The 16,105-nt window shown below is 42.2% G+C and overlaps 1 protein-coding gene across 1 annotated transcript in view; it reads right to left on the bottom strand.

The window, feature by feature from the left end:
* Window positions 1-16,105, bottom strand: part of LOC143958923 (uncharacterized) — a 382,425-nt gene that overhangs the window by 164,187 nt on the left and 202,133 nt on the right. Inside the window, exon 3 of the mRNA XM_077467909.1 lies at window positions 76-177. Within this exon, the coding sequence (XP_077324035.1) occupies window positions 76-177 (102 nt within the window). The remainder of the gene's footprint in view (window positions 1-75; window positions 178-16,105) is intronic.

Genomic DNA, 16,105 nt, shown 5'->3' with positions numbered 1-16,105 from the left:
TCTATGTAATATTGTCCATAGGCATAGAGTTCATTTGTAATCAAGCATCCACATTTATGGTTGATGTCTACTTACATTTGTCGTCCATGTTGATCTTCTCTGGTCAGTACTCCTTCTTTCTCCATGAGCATCTGGCGAAAAGTTCCTACTTTCTGGTGTATTTCCTCTTCTGAGTACCTAACAAAAAAAAAATACAGTGATTATAGTTATAGCCAGTCCAAATACTACTTTATGTTTTAATGCTATCCTAAATTCATATATGACCATTGTATTCCATAGCACTTTACAGTAGAATCTATAGTGGATGTACTGTATTTACACTGGTAAGATATTGCTACATTACCTTATGAAAGAGGAACATTTTTACATGTTATTATCTCATGCAATTTTACCTTCACAATTTTAACATGACACCTTTAACCACTTAAGCCCCGGACCATTTTGCAGCTAAAGGACCAAGCCCCTTTTTGCGATTCGGTACTGCGTCACTTTAACTGATATACCACATATTTTTTGTAAAAATTCGCAATAAGCGTTTATTGATTGCTTTGCACAAATGTTATAGCGTCTACAAAATAGGGGATAGTTTTATGGCATTTTTATTAATAATTTTTTTTTTACTAGTAATGGCGGGGATTAGCGATTTTTATTGTGGGGGCGATATTATGGCGGACACTTTTGAAACATTTTTGGGACCAAGGATCAGTGCGATTAAAAATGCACTGATTACTGTAAAAATGTCACTGGCAGTGAAGGGGTTAACCACTAGGGGGCAGTGTAGGAGTTAAGTGTGTGTGTTTGTTTTACTGTAGGGGGGCGTAGCTTGGCATGTGACATCACTGATCTTCTTTCCCTATGACAGGGAACAGATGATCAGTGACAAGCTCACTAGGAAGCACAGGCAGAGGTTTGTTACACTTACCTTTCCTCATTCTTCAGCTCTGTGACCTGATCACGGGACACCGGTGGCACTCGGGTCCGCGGATCCCGTGGCCACGGAGCTCAGGACCGGGTCGCAAGTGTGCCGCGGGCACTTAAAGGGCAATGTACCTGTACGTGCTTATGCCCAGCCGTGCAATTCTGCCGATGTATATCGGTGTGAGGCGGTCCTTAAGTGGGTAAACTAGGTGAAATAACAGTTATTAGGGTCAAGATTGCTTCAGCTTTTCACCTGCTAATGAATGAATAGCTACTCATGCCCCGTACACACGAGTGGATTTTCCGTTGAAAAAACTTGGATGGTTTTTCCGGCGGAATTCCACTCAAGCATGGCTTGCATACACAAGGTCACACAAAAGTTCTCTGAACTTTTGACCGTTAAGAACGTGGTGACGTACAGCACTACGACAAGCCGATAAAATGAAGTTCAATGCTTCAGAGCATGCGTCAAATTGTTTCCAAGCATGCGTAGGAATTTTGCGCACTTGAATTTGTACAGATGATCAGAATTTCCGATCGGAACGTCTTCGGACCAAAAAATAGAGAACATGCTCTCAATCTTTTGCTGGCTGGAATTCTGTCAGCAAAAGTCCGATGGAGCATATACACGGTTGGAATTTATGACCAAAAGCTCATATCTGACTTTTGCTGGCAGAATTTCTGATCGTATGTATAGGGCTTTAGAGCCCAGCATAGAAATGGTTTCATCAAGCTACATAAACATTATAGAATTTAGGAAAATATAGGTTTGAAAAATGATTTTAAATTATTATTATTGTTATTTAAAAACAAAACAAAACAAAAAGTTTAATCCTCCCTTGATCTGTGGCCAGTGTGAAATAGCAGGAAGCACAAGCTTTCTTTTCCTCACTTCGAAGCTTCCAGATATAAAATAAAGAGAGGCCTTAATGGTCTATGGAGAAGGGTTTCTCCCCAGGTTTCCTATCTGCATCAGGAATTTCAGTGCCAGTATAATTGTTAATATTGTAGTGTACATTCATTATTTTTTCTTTTTTGTAAAAACCTAGCATAGCAAAACATAGAGCTCTGTCAATGTATTTTAAGTTGTGTGTTTTAGTAGAATGGTACACTTTATCTGCAGTTTATATCTTTTAATGGCATTTCTTATGAAGGACATTTCAGTTATCTGTCAAGACTGACAATCATCAAAGCTTTGTCCTTGAGCCGCAGTTAAAAAAAAAAATGTTTTTAAGGCTTGAGATACAAGTACTTGTTTGCTGTGTTCCCTGAGCTATAAATCTTTAATGTCCACAATATATACAGTGCCTTGAAAAAGTATTCATACCCATTGAAATTTTCCACATTTTGTCATGTTACAACCAAAAACGTAAATGTATTTTATTGTGATTTTATGTGATAGACCAACACAAAGTGGCACAAACCTAGCTATTTGTGAAACCTAAACTGTCTACATATAGCACCAAGCCTATGAACATCGCTACTGCCAAGTGGTGCCTTTGTTGCACAAAGCTAAGCGTTTACTGCACAATTGTTACACTACTACTTTATAAAGCCCAAGTTTAGTTGTAAGTGAAAAGAACTAAATTGGCGCAAGCAAAATTATTTACAATCAATAAGATATGTCCCTTGTGCTGCTGGCTCCTGTATTAGCTGAAATCTTCCTCTGACCGCCAAACGCCACTGTAATTTTCCACTGTGGAGGGCAGTAGTTATTGGAGCCAACAGCCCTGTGACAGGCACTTGTCAAGAGTGCCAACTATGCCTGCCCTTTCTGCCCACTTCCTCCATTCATAAAAGCTGTACTATAACTAACACAGTTCAAAAGACCAAATCTGATTAAAAAAAAGACAGTAAACTGACCAAAGATTTGTGTCTTGTATTTCACAGGGACTAGTACTTTGAGCTCAGTAATTTTACTATTTTTTATACAGAAAGGAACAGGAGGAATGTAAATTTCCCAAAGGCAGGAGGGGCTTCCAAATCCCAAAAAATTAGGGCAGGAGCAGAGCCAGAAATCATAGCAGGAAGATTGTGCTTTTTACAGTAAATCTAAAACTTTTTTAGATTCCATATCATGCAGGTGGGCTACAGTCTCTGGTTGAATTTTTACTGTGGTATCAAGTTGGGAGGGGGGTCACCCTCTCTGTCTTTTGTGGTGATCAAAATTGTACAGTTCTTACTGGAACAGCAGGTGTAGGGGAATCTTCTGAAAGGATAACCTGATTGTTCTGATGGCAATTTAGCTTCACTTTGGAGAGATTTCCTTTTCCTTTCTGTTGTGTCTCAAGGAACTGAAGGGAAATCATCCTGTGGGACACAGACAGCATACCCCCAAAAAAAACCTTGGCTATTGCACTTTGGACAGATAGTTTCATAAAGGGAAGAGAAAGAGAGAACTTGGAACAGTGTTGAATGAGCAACAGAAAAAAAAGTTGCTAAAGTTGGGATATGCCTCTTCTCGGGATGTAAATACAATGGAAATAAATTTTAAGTGTTTAGTAGGATGGTATATCATACCTATAAGAGCACATAAATATAAATTTGAGAAATTTCTGTTATGTTGGCGTGGATGTAATGCACAGGTAACACTGGATCACATATGGTGGGAGTGTTCTAAAAATACAAGAATTTTGGAGAGGGGTTGCACAGATATTACCAGAAATGAGTGAAATGGAAATGTCTATGGACCTGTGGACATATTTGTTTCACAATACAGGGAAATCTATAGCACAGTATAAGAGGTCACTTATTCCCCATTTACTGAGTGTAGCTATGGGACTTATCCTGAAACGCTGGCAGTAAGAGAGTGGCTATGAGAGTAGAATATATTTGCAAGATGGGAGAATTGTATTATTCATGGAAAAATTCTCAGATATATGGGTTTAAGTTAAAAAAATAAATAAAGATATGCAACTCTTATATCACAATAGAGCAAGGATGGAGGGAGGGTGAACAAGAGAGAAGAGAGGAGCAGGGAAAGGAAAGGGGAAGGAGAGAGGGAAAGAAGGGAGGGGAACGGAGGAAAAGGAAAAGGGAAGGCAGAGAAGAAAGGGAAAGGAGAAGGAAAAAAGAAAGGAAAAGGAAGAAAAATAAGAAAATAGCGAAGATAGTTTAGGTGTGGTAAGTGGAGAATAGAATGTCCTCAGTCAGTTTGTCATTAAATGTTTCAGTCAGGGACCCATTGTTCAGAATTAAAATAATACTGTCCTTTTCAATGATTACTGAATACATGTTAACTGGTTTATCAATAAGAGCTTGTTCACATCTTAGAGGTTTAGTGCCGCAGTGTACCGTACAATTACTAAACAGATCTTTTTATTCAGTGGTTTAGTTCAAATCTATACAATTATATGCATTGTGCTTTGACAGACTGCTCCCAAATTCCTGCATGAAGCAGTCTAGGTACATTTGAAATGCAGTGCAGTGCTAGGCTTAGTTCTAATGCTGGGTACACAAGGCAGGCTGAACGGAAAAAAACGTACATATCGCTGTACTAACACATCTGATGTTAGTGCAGTGATCTCCCCACTGAACTATTGTGCTCTGACAGGGGGACTGCCCCCCCCCCAGAACACAATGATCATTGCTTGCAGCCATATGCCCTGTACACACGGTGGGACTTTCCGATGGAAAATATGCAATCGGTTCGTGTTGACGGAAAATCCGATCATGTGTGGGCTCCATCTGATTTTTTCCGTCGGAATTTCCGACACAAAGTTTGAGAGCAGGATCTAAAATTTTCCAACAACAAAATCCGATCGTTTAAATTCTGATCGCGTGTAGACAATTCTGATCCACAAAGTGCAAAGCATGCTCATAATAAATTATGAGACAAAAGCTTGGCTACTGGCCTCTTTATAGTCCCGTTGTACGTGTTTTACGGGTTCGTGTTGACGGAAAATCCGATCATGTGTGGGCTCCATCTGATTTTTTCCGTCGGAATTTCTGACACAAAGTTTGAGAGCAGGATCTAAAATTTTCCAACAACAAAATCCGATCGTTTAAATTCTGATCGCATGTAGACAATTCTAATGCACAAAGTGCAAAGCATGCTCATAATAAATTATGAGACAAAAGCTTGGCTACTGGCCTCTTTATAGTCCCGTTGTACGTGTTGTACGTCACCTCATTATGAATGATCGGATTTTCCGACAACTTTGTGCGACCGTGTGTATGCAAGACAAGTTTGGGCCAAAATCCGTCAGAAAAAATCAGACGGATTTTTTCGTTGGAATGTCCGACCGTGTGTACAGGGCAATAAAAAATAAATAAATACATAAATAAAAATTCCATAAATATAGCCCATAGTTTGTAAATGCTATAACTTTTGCACAAACCAATCAATATACGCTTATTGGGATTTTTTTATCAAAAAATATGTGGCCTAAATTGATGAAGAAATTTGATTTTTTTTCCCATTTTATTAGTGGGTATATTTTACAGCAGAAAATAAGAAATATATATATTTTTTCAAAATTGTAGGTCTATTTTTGTTTATAGCGCAAAAAATAAAAACCGCAAAGGGGACCAAATTCCTCCAAAATAAATATTCCCTATTTGTGGGGAAAAAAAGGACATCAATTTTATTTGGGTACAGTAAGGCACGACAGTGTAATTGTCAGTTAAAGTAACACAGTGCCATATCACAAAAAAATGGCCTGGTTATGAAGGGGGGTAAACCTTCCAGAGCTGAAATGGTTATGAATTGGCCATTGACACCCGCTGACATACTACTGGTGCCTAAAAACAGGTGGAATAAAAAAGAAAATTGAAATATCATTCAATACTTCAGTCATCTGGTGCTCCCCACTGAAACAAATGGGGCATCGCTGCGATACCGCCGCCAAAACACCACCCCAGCAGCATTTTGCTGGGGATTTAACCACCTTTTTTGGCCGCTAGCGGGGGTTAAAACCTGCTCCGCTAGCAGCCAAATAGCGACCAAGGCATTAGATATACCATGAAATATAGTGAAGACAGTCATCATCAAGTAGAAAAAGTATGGCACAACAGTGACATTACCAAGAACTAGACATCCCTCCAAAATTGATGAAAGGACGATAACAAAACTGGTCAGGAAGGCTACCAAGAGGCCTACAGCAACATTAAAGGAGCTGCAGGAATTTCTGGCAAGTACTGACTGTGTGTTACATGTCTGGGCTATGGGGTAGAGTGGCAAGATGGAAGCCTTTTCTTATGAAGAAAAGCATCCAAACCTGGCAAAAATTTGCAAAAACACATCTGAAGTCTCCCAAAAGCATGTGGGAAAATGTGTTATGATCTCATGAAACCAAGATTTAACTTTTTGTCCATAATTCCAAAAGATATGTTTGGCTCAAAAACAACACTGCACATCACCAAAATGAAACCATACCCACAGTGAAGCATGGTGGTGGCAGCACCATGCTCTGGGACTGTTTTTCTTCAGCTGGAACAGGGATCTTAGTCAAGGTAGAGGCTTTTATGAACAATTCCAAATACCGGTCAATCTTAGCACAAAACCTTCAGGCTTCTGTTAGAAAGCTAAACATGAAGAGGAACTTCATCTTTCAGCATGACAACGACCCAAAGCATACATCCAAATCAACAAAGGAATGGCTTTAGCAGAAGCAGATTACAGTTTTGGAATGGCCCAGCCAGAGCCCAGACCTTTATCCTTTTGAAAATCTGTGGGGTGATCTGAAAGGGGTTGTGTACAGGAGATGCCCTTGCAATCTAACAGATTAGGAGTATTTTTGCAAAGAAGAGTTGCCAAGATGTGCCATGCTGATAGACTCATACCCAAAAAGTGTTGTAATAAAATCAAAAGGATCAAAGGGTACTTCAACAAAGTATTAGCTTAAGGGTGTGCACACTTATGCAACCATATTATTTAACTTTTTTATTTTTACTTCCCTCCACCTAAAATATTTCAGTTTGTTGTTCAACTGAGTTGTACAGTTTATAGGTCATATTAAAGATTGGAAAAGTTCTAAAATGATTTATCTTTGTCTCATTTCTTTACATTACAGAAACCTGACCTGACATTTTAACAGGGGTGTGAAGACTTATTATTTCCACTGTAAGTGGCTAAATCATAAACCTGAACAGCTTAGCTTTACACACAAGCAAGTTATATTAAATCCCAATGAACTTTCTAACCAGAACATTGTAAAATTCTAGCAATAGCATTAATTCCATTGAGATGGCTTGAGAAAGACAGGGGGCCATCTTGATGTAGGTCTGCACAGCCTGCTTATGAGCTGTCTAAAATGTCTAATAGCTATGATGAGCAAAGTCTAACAAGCAGAACACTAATAACCAGAGATCTTTTAATGAGCGTTTCATAAAGTATTTTTTAAAATATTTTCTGGTATGGTGTTTTCTAAAATGGCTGTATATGCACATCATAAACTAGTAAGAATCAATCCACATTTGGAAGTCTGCCTTTATCTGACCATTAAGTCCTCTTTGTCATATTTCCTAAATCCTGATCTGATGAAAGAATCCTAATAATAAGCATCCACCCAAATATATGAGAATTACCATCATTTTAAGACCAAATTCTTCTATATTATGAGGTTCAGGAGGCAGACTAGACACCTTCCAATTGGGATTTCGTGTTGTGTAATAATATATTGGTTAACAAGGGTCATATGAATATTTTGATTCAGTTAGAAGAACTTACATCTTAGGACGTCCCGTTGATGAAATATCATAAACAGTTTAGTCCTCCTATCTTGACGCCATCTGGAATGTCCACAATTTTCCATTAAAACTTTGCACAGATGCTAGTCGTCTCTGAGAGCCAGAGATACTGTCAGAATCACATTTATGCTACACTGAATTAGACTTGGAAAGTACAGACCAAGCAAAACCTTGGAAAGTACCTTTCATTTTTATTTCCATTTATTTTACCGTAGGGGTTTTTTTTTTTATATTTCTCTCTGTTTGTATTTTGGTTGCACTGTTCACATCAGGAGCCTTGCTCCCGAAGTGATTGGACACAGCGGGAGCCAATCAGCATGTGTGGCGGTCACGATGGCCACCAGCCACCCACGATCCTTTACAGGAGAGGCAGAACGGCTATGTAAACAAGGCAGACTGCCTTTCTGTGAGGGAGGAAAATGGAGATCTTGTGTTTCTGCTAAGCAGAAACACGGATCTCTGTTTTCCTTCAGTCACAGTATTCCCCCCCACAGTTAGAAAGCACTCCCTAGGAGCACACTTAATCCTTTGATTGCCCCTGATGTTAACCCCTTCCATGTCAGTGTCATTTATACAGTTACAGTGCATTTTTTTAGCACTGATCATTGCGTTGGTGTCGCTGGTCCCCAAAAAGTGCCATCTAGTGTCAGATTTGTCTGCGGAAATGTCGCAGTCCTGCTTAAAATCGCTGTTCGCCACCATTACTAGTAAAAGACAATAAAAAATAAATAAAAAGTCCATAAATCTAACCCATAGTTTGTAGACGCTATAAGTTTTGCGCAAACCAATAAATATACGCTTATTGGGATTTTTTTTAACCAAAGACATGCACCAGAATACATATTGACCTAAATTGATGACGAAATTAGATTTTTTAAATTTTTTACTGGATGTGTTTTATTGCAGAAAGTAAAAAATATTGTTTTTTTTTTTTCATTTACAATCTTTTTTTGTTTATAGAATAAAAAACGCAGATGTGATCAAATGCCACCAAAAGAAAGCTCTATCTGTGGGGAAAAAAAATACATCAATTTTATTTGGATACAGCATCACACGAACGCACAATTGTCAGTTAAAGCAATGCAGTATCACAAAACATGGCCTGGTCAGGAAGGGGGTAAAACCTTCCGCAGCTGAAGTGGTTCCTTTCTGTCCTCTCCATATCTTATTTATTCCATGGTACACTGCTATCATAGTTGCAGTCAGCAGTAAAAAAAAATGCAATCTTTTTTCTCTATGTAAAAACAGACTCGTAGCAAACATGAAATATAACTATTTATGTGTAAATTTGAAGCAAGACAAATAAAAGCCCCTCAAAAGCAATTCAAAAATATATCTTCTGTGCTTTCCATAAATGTGTAATTTTCTTTCTTTTTTTTTTGAAATATCAAACACAAGCCTTTTAAAATGATGGACTGAAATGGATGGTTGATGCTGCCATAGAAACTGTGCAGCAGTAACAAGAAATAAAACTCCACACCTCACCAGAAGTAATGTCTAATACGAATGAATGTACAGTGTGACGCTTCATGTATCTGCACAAGATTACTACTGATACAGCACAGTGACATTGTTTTAAGAAACAAAAGAAACACACAAGGGCAATGCTGCAAGAGGTATATATTTAAAAAAAAAAAAAACTTAGGTTAATGGTAGAAAAAGACCCCACCCCAAACATTGCAGAAAATCCAAGGGACTGCAGAATACCCTTTTTTTATAAATGTCTGTGTTCAGTTAATAAACAGTATACACAAGAGCATATTGAGCCTTGTTCAACTAATAACTGACCCTGTGTAGGTGCTTTGCGCTGTTTTGTCTTTTTATAGTTTTTTCCACCACATTAAAAAACAACAATCAGAAGCCTGACAAAAATTTAGAGTAGGCTGGCATAGCGAATGTCTTCATTGTATAAAATGCTCTTATGCATGCATACAGCCTGCTATAGGGTCAGGACAATGATAGAGAACAGTTTTCGAAATTTCAATATTTATCCATAATTAGATTTGCTTTTTGGCTGAAAATTTCCCCAAATTGTTTGGTGAACATTCACCTTATCCATCAAGCCAAATTTGTGTAAATTTGGCCAGGTTTGCCCAATGAAAATTACTTTCCTTGATATTCCACAACCTATTTTCACCTAATTCACCTGGCTGAGCTGCTGTATTATTGCATTTTTACCTGAAACTACAGGTTCTGCACTTCTATTGTTACATTTTGTTTATATAAACAAATGAAAAGGTAAAATAGCATAGCCCAAGGGTAGGCAAACCCTGACACTCGAAGCATCTTTTGCCGGCACTTGACACCCTCTCCATCAGCAGGGCAGCGCAGGGAAGTATCAGAATTCCCCGCCATACCACACTTGCACTGAGGGGGAGGCACTGCGCCCCCACACATTGTAAAAGATGGGAAACATTGTTTGGTTCTCTAACTTTGCTGTAGCTGAGAATGTCAACTTTTGTGATGGGGACGAGATTGGGTGCAGTTCTGCTGGAAGGGGGGGGGGGGGGGGCATCCCTTTTTGCCAGGAGGCGGAGGACTGTCATTGGCACTGCTAAAGTCAATCACAGTCATGCTAGCCCCATCCACCATCTAGAGGAAGATGATTCACTTGGTTGCCACTAACAATCTCAGAAAGAAGGGATTTCACTGTGATTGGGAGAACTCAAATGATTCCTGAACCTTTGCGTCACTTACTACTGAACCCCTGCACTCTGTGTCCTTTTAAGCCAGAGCCAATATTCAGTGCAATGAAAATCACACCTAACTTTTGCTGGAGCACACTTTTTCTCAGCTGCAGGAGCCCAACTTATGATCTTGCACACAGGCCTACTGCTTTTAGAAAATACCCCTGACCTGAGCTTATCATTGCGCATCCATTCCAGACATTTGTATGTGACATCACATACATCACATACAAGCAGGTGGGCTGGATATGAGAGGTGGGTCAGCAGGGTGAGTGTGGCAGGACAGGTAAATGTGTCTCATCTCTGCTTCCTTTCACCACTCTGCATATCACACATATCATAGATGAGAAGAGAGTACAGCGGTGGAGCAGATGAGCAGGAAGGTACAGCAGTGGGGAAAATGAGCAGGAGGAGTTCAGAGGTGGGACAGAAAACAAGGAGGTACAATGGTGGGGCAGATGTGCAGAGAGGTACAGTGGTGGAAGAGATGAGAAGGGGCTTCAGCAGTGGGACAGAAGAGTTGGGGGATACAGTGATGGGGCAGATGAGCAGGGGACTCAGTGTTGGGGCAGAAGAGAAGGGGGTTCAGTGGTGGGACAGGGGGGTAGAACAGTGGGCAGATGTGAAAGGAGGTTTATTGGTGGGACAGATGAGCAGGGGGAACAGAGGTGGGGCAGAAGAGCAGGGGGTACAGAGGTGAGACAAATGTGCAGGAGGTATATTGGTGGGGCAGATGAGAAAGCAGGTTACAGTGGTGGGGCAGATGAGCAGATGGGTTTAGTGTTAGGACAGATGAGAAGGTGATTCAGTAGTGAGACAGAAGAGCATGGGGATATGTTGGTGGAGCAGATGTGCAGGGATGTACAGTGGTGGGGCAGATGAGGAAAGGGGCAAATTGATGGGGCAGATGAGCAGCAGGGCATTCAATGGTGGGAAAGAAAAGAAGGGGGTACAATGGTGAGGCAGATGAGCAAGGGGGTTCAGTGTTAGGGCAGATGAGAAGGGGGTTCAGTGGTGGGACAGAAGAGCAGGGTGGTACAGCGGTGGGGAAGATGTGAAAGGAGGTGCATTGGTGGGACAGATGAGCAGGGGGTTACAGTGGTTGGGCAGAAGAGCAGGGGGTACAGAGGTGGGGCAGATATACAGGGGGGTACAGTGGCGGGGCAGAGGAGAAAGGAGGTACATTGGTGGGACAGGTGAGCATATGAAACAGAGGTGGGACAGATTTACAGGAGGTACAGTGGTGGGGCAGATGTGCAGGAGGTACATTGGTGGGGCAGATGAGAAATGGGGTTACAGTGATGGGGCAGATGAGCAGATAAGTTCAGTGTTAGGACAGATGAGAAGATGGTTCAGTAGTGAGAGAGAAGAGTATGGGGGTATGGCGGTGGAGCAGATGTGCAGGGAGGTACAGTGGTGGGGCAGATGAGAAAGGGGGAACATTGGTGGGGCAGTTGAGCAGGGGGTTACAGTGGTGGGACACTTGAGCAGGGAATATAGAGGTGGGGCAGATGTGCAGGGTGGTACAATGGTGGGGCAGATATGCAGGGGGTTAAAGTGGTGGGGCAGATGTGCAGGGTGGTACAGTGGTAGGGCAGATGTGCAGGGGGTTACAGTGGTGAAACAGATTTGCAGGGGGGACAGTGATCTGAGGTGTGAAGGTGGGTGAATTGGGACTGATCTGAAGTGTGGAGTTGCAGGAATTGGGACTGTTCTGAGGCATGAGTGTAGGTGCTAATTTCTCACTACTACTCAAGTAGTTTACAGCATTTTTGTTATAAAAAAAATCATTTTCGTGATTAAGAGTGTGAAGTTCTCGCGACAGAAGACCGGGCCACCGCCTCTAAAAGAGCTAGAAGAAGGCGCGGTGGCCCGGCAGAAGAACCGAAGAGGGGGACAAGACCCCCGAAGTCGGAAGAAGAGGGCGGCGGCGAGGAAGAAAGCTGGGCTTCTCCGCTAGTAAAAGAGCTAGCAGAAGATAGCGGAGGAGTCCGGCGAGAAGACCCCCGAAGACGAAAGACCCCCGGAGCTGTGCAATAAACTATTTTTACCCTGTGTTGTGTTTTTTTTTGTACTTTTTTTCACAGGTGAATGGGTAGGGGTAAATTGTACCCCATACTCATTCACATAGGATGGGGGGCCGATATCCAGGGGCCCCCTTATTAAAGGGGGCTCTCGGATTCCGATAAGCCCCCCGCCCGCAGACCCCGACAACCAATGGCCAGGGTTGTCGGGAAGAGGCCCTTGTCCTCATTAACATGGGGACAAGGTGCTTTGGGGTGGGGGGGCCGCGCGGCCCCCCCTTCCCCAAGGCCCCAGATGTTGAGGGTGCGCGGCCTGGTACGGCTCAAGAGGGGGGGGGCGCTCGCTCGTCCCCCCCCTTTCCTGGCCGGCCGGGTAGCGTGCTCGGACAAGGGTCTGATGTGGACCTGGGGGGACCCCTACGCCGATTTTTTTCGGGCAGGAAAAGTCTGTTCATTTCAAAAGTACGGCGGACTAGCATACACACGGCCGGATTGTCCTCCGAAATGCAAGTCCGGCAGGAAGATTGGAGTGCAAAACTACTTTCTAAGTCCGTCGTACTTACGGGTAAAAAAAGTCTGCCGGAGGCTACACACGGGGGGGATTGTCCGGCGGACTTGATTTTTCCGGACTTTTCCACCCGATTGTTTGATCATGTGTACGCGGCATAAGTGTAGCAGAGGTGTATGAACCATAAGACATGCTACTGAACACAATTATAAGTCCAGTGACAGTTCACACAGAGGTATTTCAACACTTGTTACACACAGTTACACACAGTCGTATCCATATGGCAACAGACATGCAAAATGAAAATGTAATATTATACTGTCAACATATTGAATACTTTACAGTAGTTTTAGTTACAGCTGAGTACTTGAAATTGGCTTTGTGTGCTATAAAAATATGCAAAACAAGTGAAAACATCTGAAAAATTGTGTCACCAGAGTAAACAAGGGATATATACAATTCAGCCTTCCACTTTTTTTGATGGAACTGTCAGCTGATAAAGAGCAGCTTTCATCAGAGGCTTCCAAGACAAGTGGCTTGCTTTGTGACATATTCCATTTAATTAATTGTTTGACAAGAAAAATAATGTGTTAGGTTATACACAAACTACTTCATCCACCCACATCTATAATTTGAAATTCATTTGAAAGTCAATATGGTGTAGATTGTTTATAGATTATTAAACAACCTATTCAATCCATTTGTGAAAAAGTAATCCATTTTACAATATATTCCTAAAAAAGAAGCAAGAGAATATATAAAAAAACAAATAAAACTAATGTCCCTAACAAAGTCAGTATGTAAGTTGAACAACCCCCAGTTTGCACCAGAACATGCGCACAGGCGAAGAAATTGAAGACCATTAAAGTCTATGGGCCATAAACATGAAAAATCAAAAGTACTCATTTTAAATGGCTTATATGCAAGTTTTTGCCATAAAAAGTGTATGGGGACCTGGGTACTGCCCCAGGGGAAATGAATCAATGCAAAAAAAATTTTTTAAAAATGAAATTTTTTTTCATGAGCAGTGACTTTAAGAATGCTTAAAGTGAAACAATAAAAATGAAATATTCCTTTACATATAGTGCCGGGGGATCCCCTTAGTCTGCCTGTAAAGTAGAACATATGTCTGATGTGTTTCACAGTCCTGTAGCAAAATTACATTTCTAAATGGAAAAATGTCATTTAAACTTGCTCGCGGCTGTAATGTATTGCCGGGTCCTTGTAATATAGATAAAAAAAATGGGAAAAAACGGCCTGGGCCCCCACCCTTTGGGTATAAAATATGTAGAAGAATACGTATCGGCCTAAACTGAAGAAAAAACATTTTTTTTATATATTTTTGGGGGATATTTATTATAGCAAAATGTAAAAAATAATGTGTTTTTTTCAAAATTGTCACTCTTTTTTGTTTACAGCACAAAAAATAAAAAATGCAGGGGTGATCAAATAGCACCAAAAGAAAGCTCTATTTGTGGGAAAAAAGGATATCAATTTTGCTTGGGTGCCACGTCGCACGACCATGCAATTACAATAAAGTATAGTTTTAATATCATTTAATTATTGCATATTAGAATACTGGAGGTTTGGTGGTGGTGTTATGGGATTTAAAGTGGTGTTGCCACCAAAAAAATAAAACTACTTAAAATTCGTAAAAAAAAAAGAAAAAAAAAATAATTGGCAAAAAAAAAAATGTTTTACTCACCTCTAAATACCGGTTGCTAGGGGGTCCCTCGTAGTCTGCCTTCTTCATTGCCCGGGCTGGTGACATCACTTCCCCTCGCGCCGCACATTCACCTGGGACCCGTCATGTGTCCCAGGTGACTGTACGGCGTATCACGGCGCCCTGCGCCGCTCGCGCATGCGCAGTGGGTGTCCGGCTGTGCCCACAGTATGCATGACGGCGCCGCGAGCGGAGCGGGGAGCGAGGGGGGGGCTTCGTTCCCCCGCATCGCTGGACCCTGGGGCAGGTAAGTGTCCGATTATTAAAAGCCAGCAGCTGCAGTATTTGTAGCTGCTGACTTTTAATTTTTTTTTTTTAGGGGGTACCCCACTTTAACCACTTCAGATCCGCGCTATTGCCAAATGACGGCATTAGCGCGGACCTACATTTCCAGGACTACGTCTATTGACGTCGTCCTGGTTACGAGCGGCCTGCGCGCCCCCTGAGGGGCGCGCGCGGCGCGCTCTGTGATCGGCGAGTCCGTGAGACTCGCCTGATCACCGATCCGTGTAAGGGGTCGATCCCGACCCCTTATCACGTGATCAGCTGTCAGCCAATGACAGCTGATCATGTGATAGAACGGAGCCGGTAATCGGCTATTATTCCTCCTCGCGCTGACAGCGCGAGGAGAGAAAAAAAAAGCCGATCACCGGCGGCCGTGATCGGGACATCAGTCCCGATCACGGCCATCAATACAAGGGACCACCTGCCACCTGCCTGTGCCCACCTGCCTCCCGCAGTGCCATCCTGAAGTAAAATAAAAGAAAAAGTAAGTGCCCCCCGTCAGTGCCCCCTGTCAGTGCCCATAGTGCCCACAGTGCCACCCACAGTGCCACCCACAGTGCCACCCACAGTGCCACCCACAGTGCCACCCCACAGTGCCACCCACAGTGCCACCCAATCTGCCTCAAAGGTGCTGCACCCCAGTGCCGCCCATCAGTGCCCAGCAGTGCCGCCCATCAGTGCCCAGCAGTGCCGCCCATCAGTGCCCAGCAGTGCCACCTATCAGAGCCACCTATCAGTGCCACCTATCAGTGCCCATCAGTCCCATCTATCTGTGGTACCTATCAGTGCCCATCCGTGCCACCCATCCGTGCCACTTATCCGTGCCACCCATCCGTGCCATCTTATCTGTGCCCATCTTTGCCCATCAGTGCCGCCTTATCTGTGCCCATCGGTGCCGCCTTATCTGTGCCTATTAGTGCCGCCTTAACTATGCCTATCAGTGCCCACCAGTGCAGCCCATCAGTGCCCACCAATGCAGCCCATCAGTGCCCACCAATGCAGCCCATCAGTGCCCACCAATGCAGCCTATCAGTGCCGCCTAATCAGCGCACTTCAATGAAGGAGAAAAATGACCCGTTTGCAAAATTTTATAACAAACTATTAAAACATGATTTTTTTTTTTTTGCATCTTTTTTTGTTTGTTTAGCAAAAAATAAAACTCCGAGCTGTAACTAAATACCACCAAAAGAAAGCTCTATTTGTGGGAAAAAAATGATAAAAATGTCATTTGGGTACAGTGTTGTATGCCCGCGCAATTGTCACTCAAAGT

The sequence above is a fragment of the Lithobates pipiens genome, unplaced genomic scaffold (genome assembly GCF_037356315.1).
Source record: "Lithobates pipiens isolate NorthernLeopardFrog02 unplaced genomic scaffold, aLitPip1_a1.2 Scaffold_65, whole genome shotgun sequence".
NCBI classification, from domain to species: Eukaryota; Metazoa; Chordata; class Amphibia; order Anura; family Ranidae; genus Lithobates; species Lithobates pipiens.
Note: the sequence above shows the minus strand (reverse complement) of the source record. Positions and strands in the feature narration are given on the sequence as shown.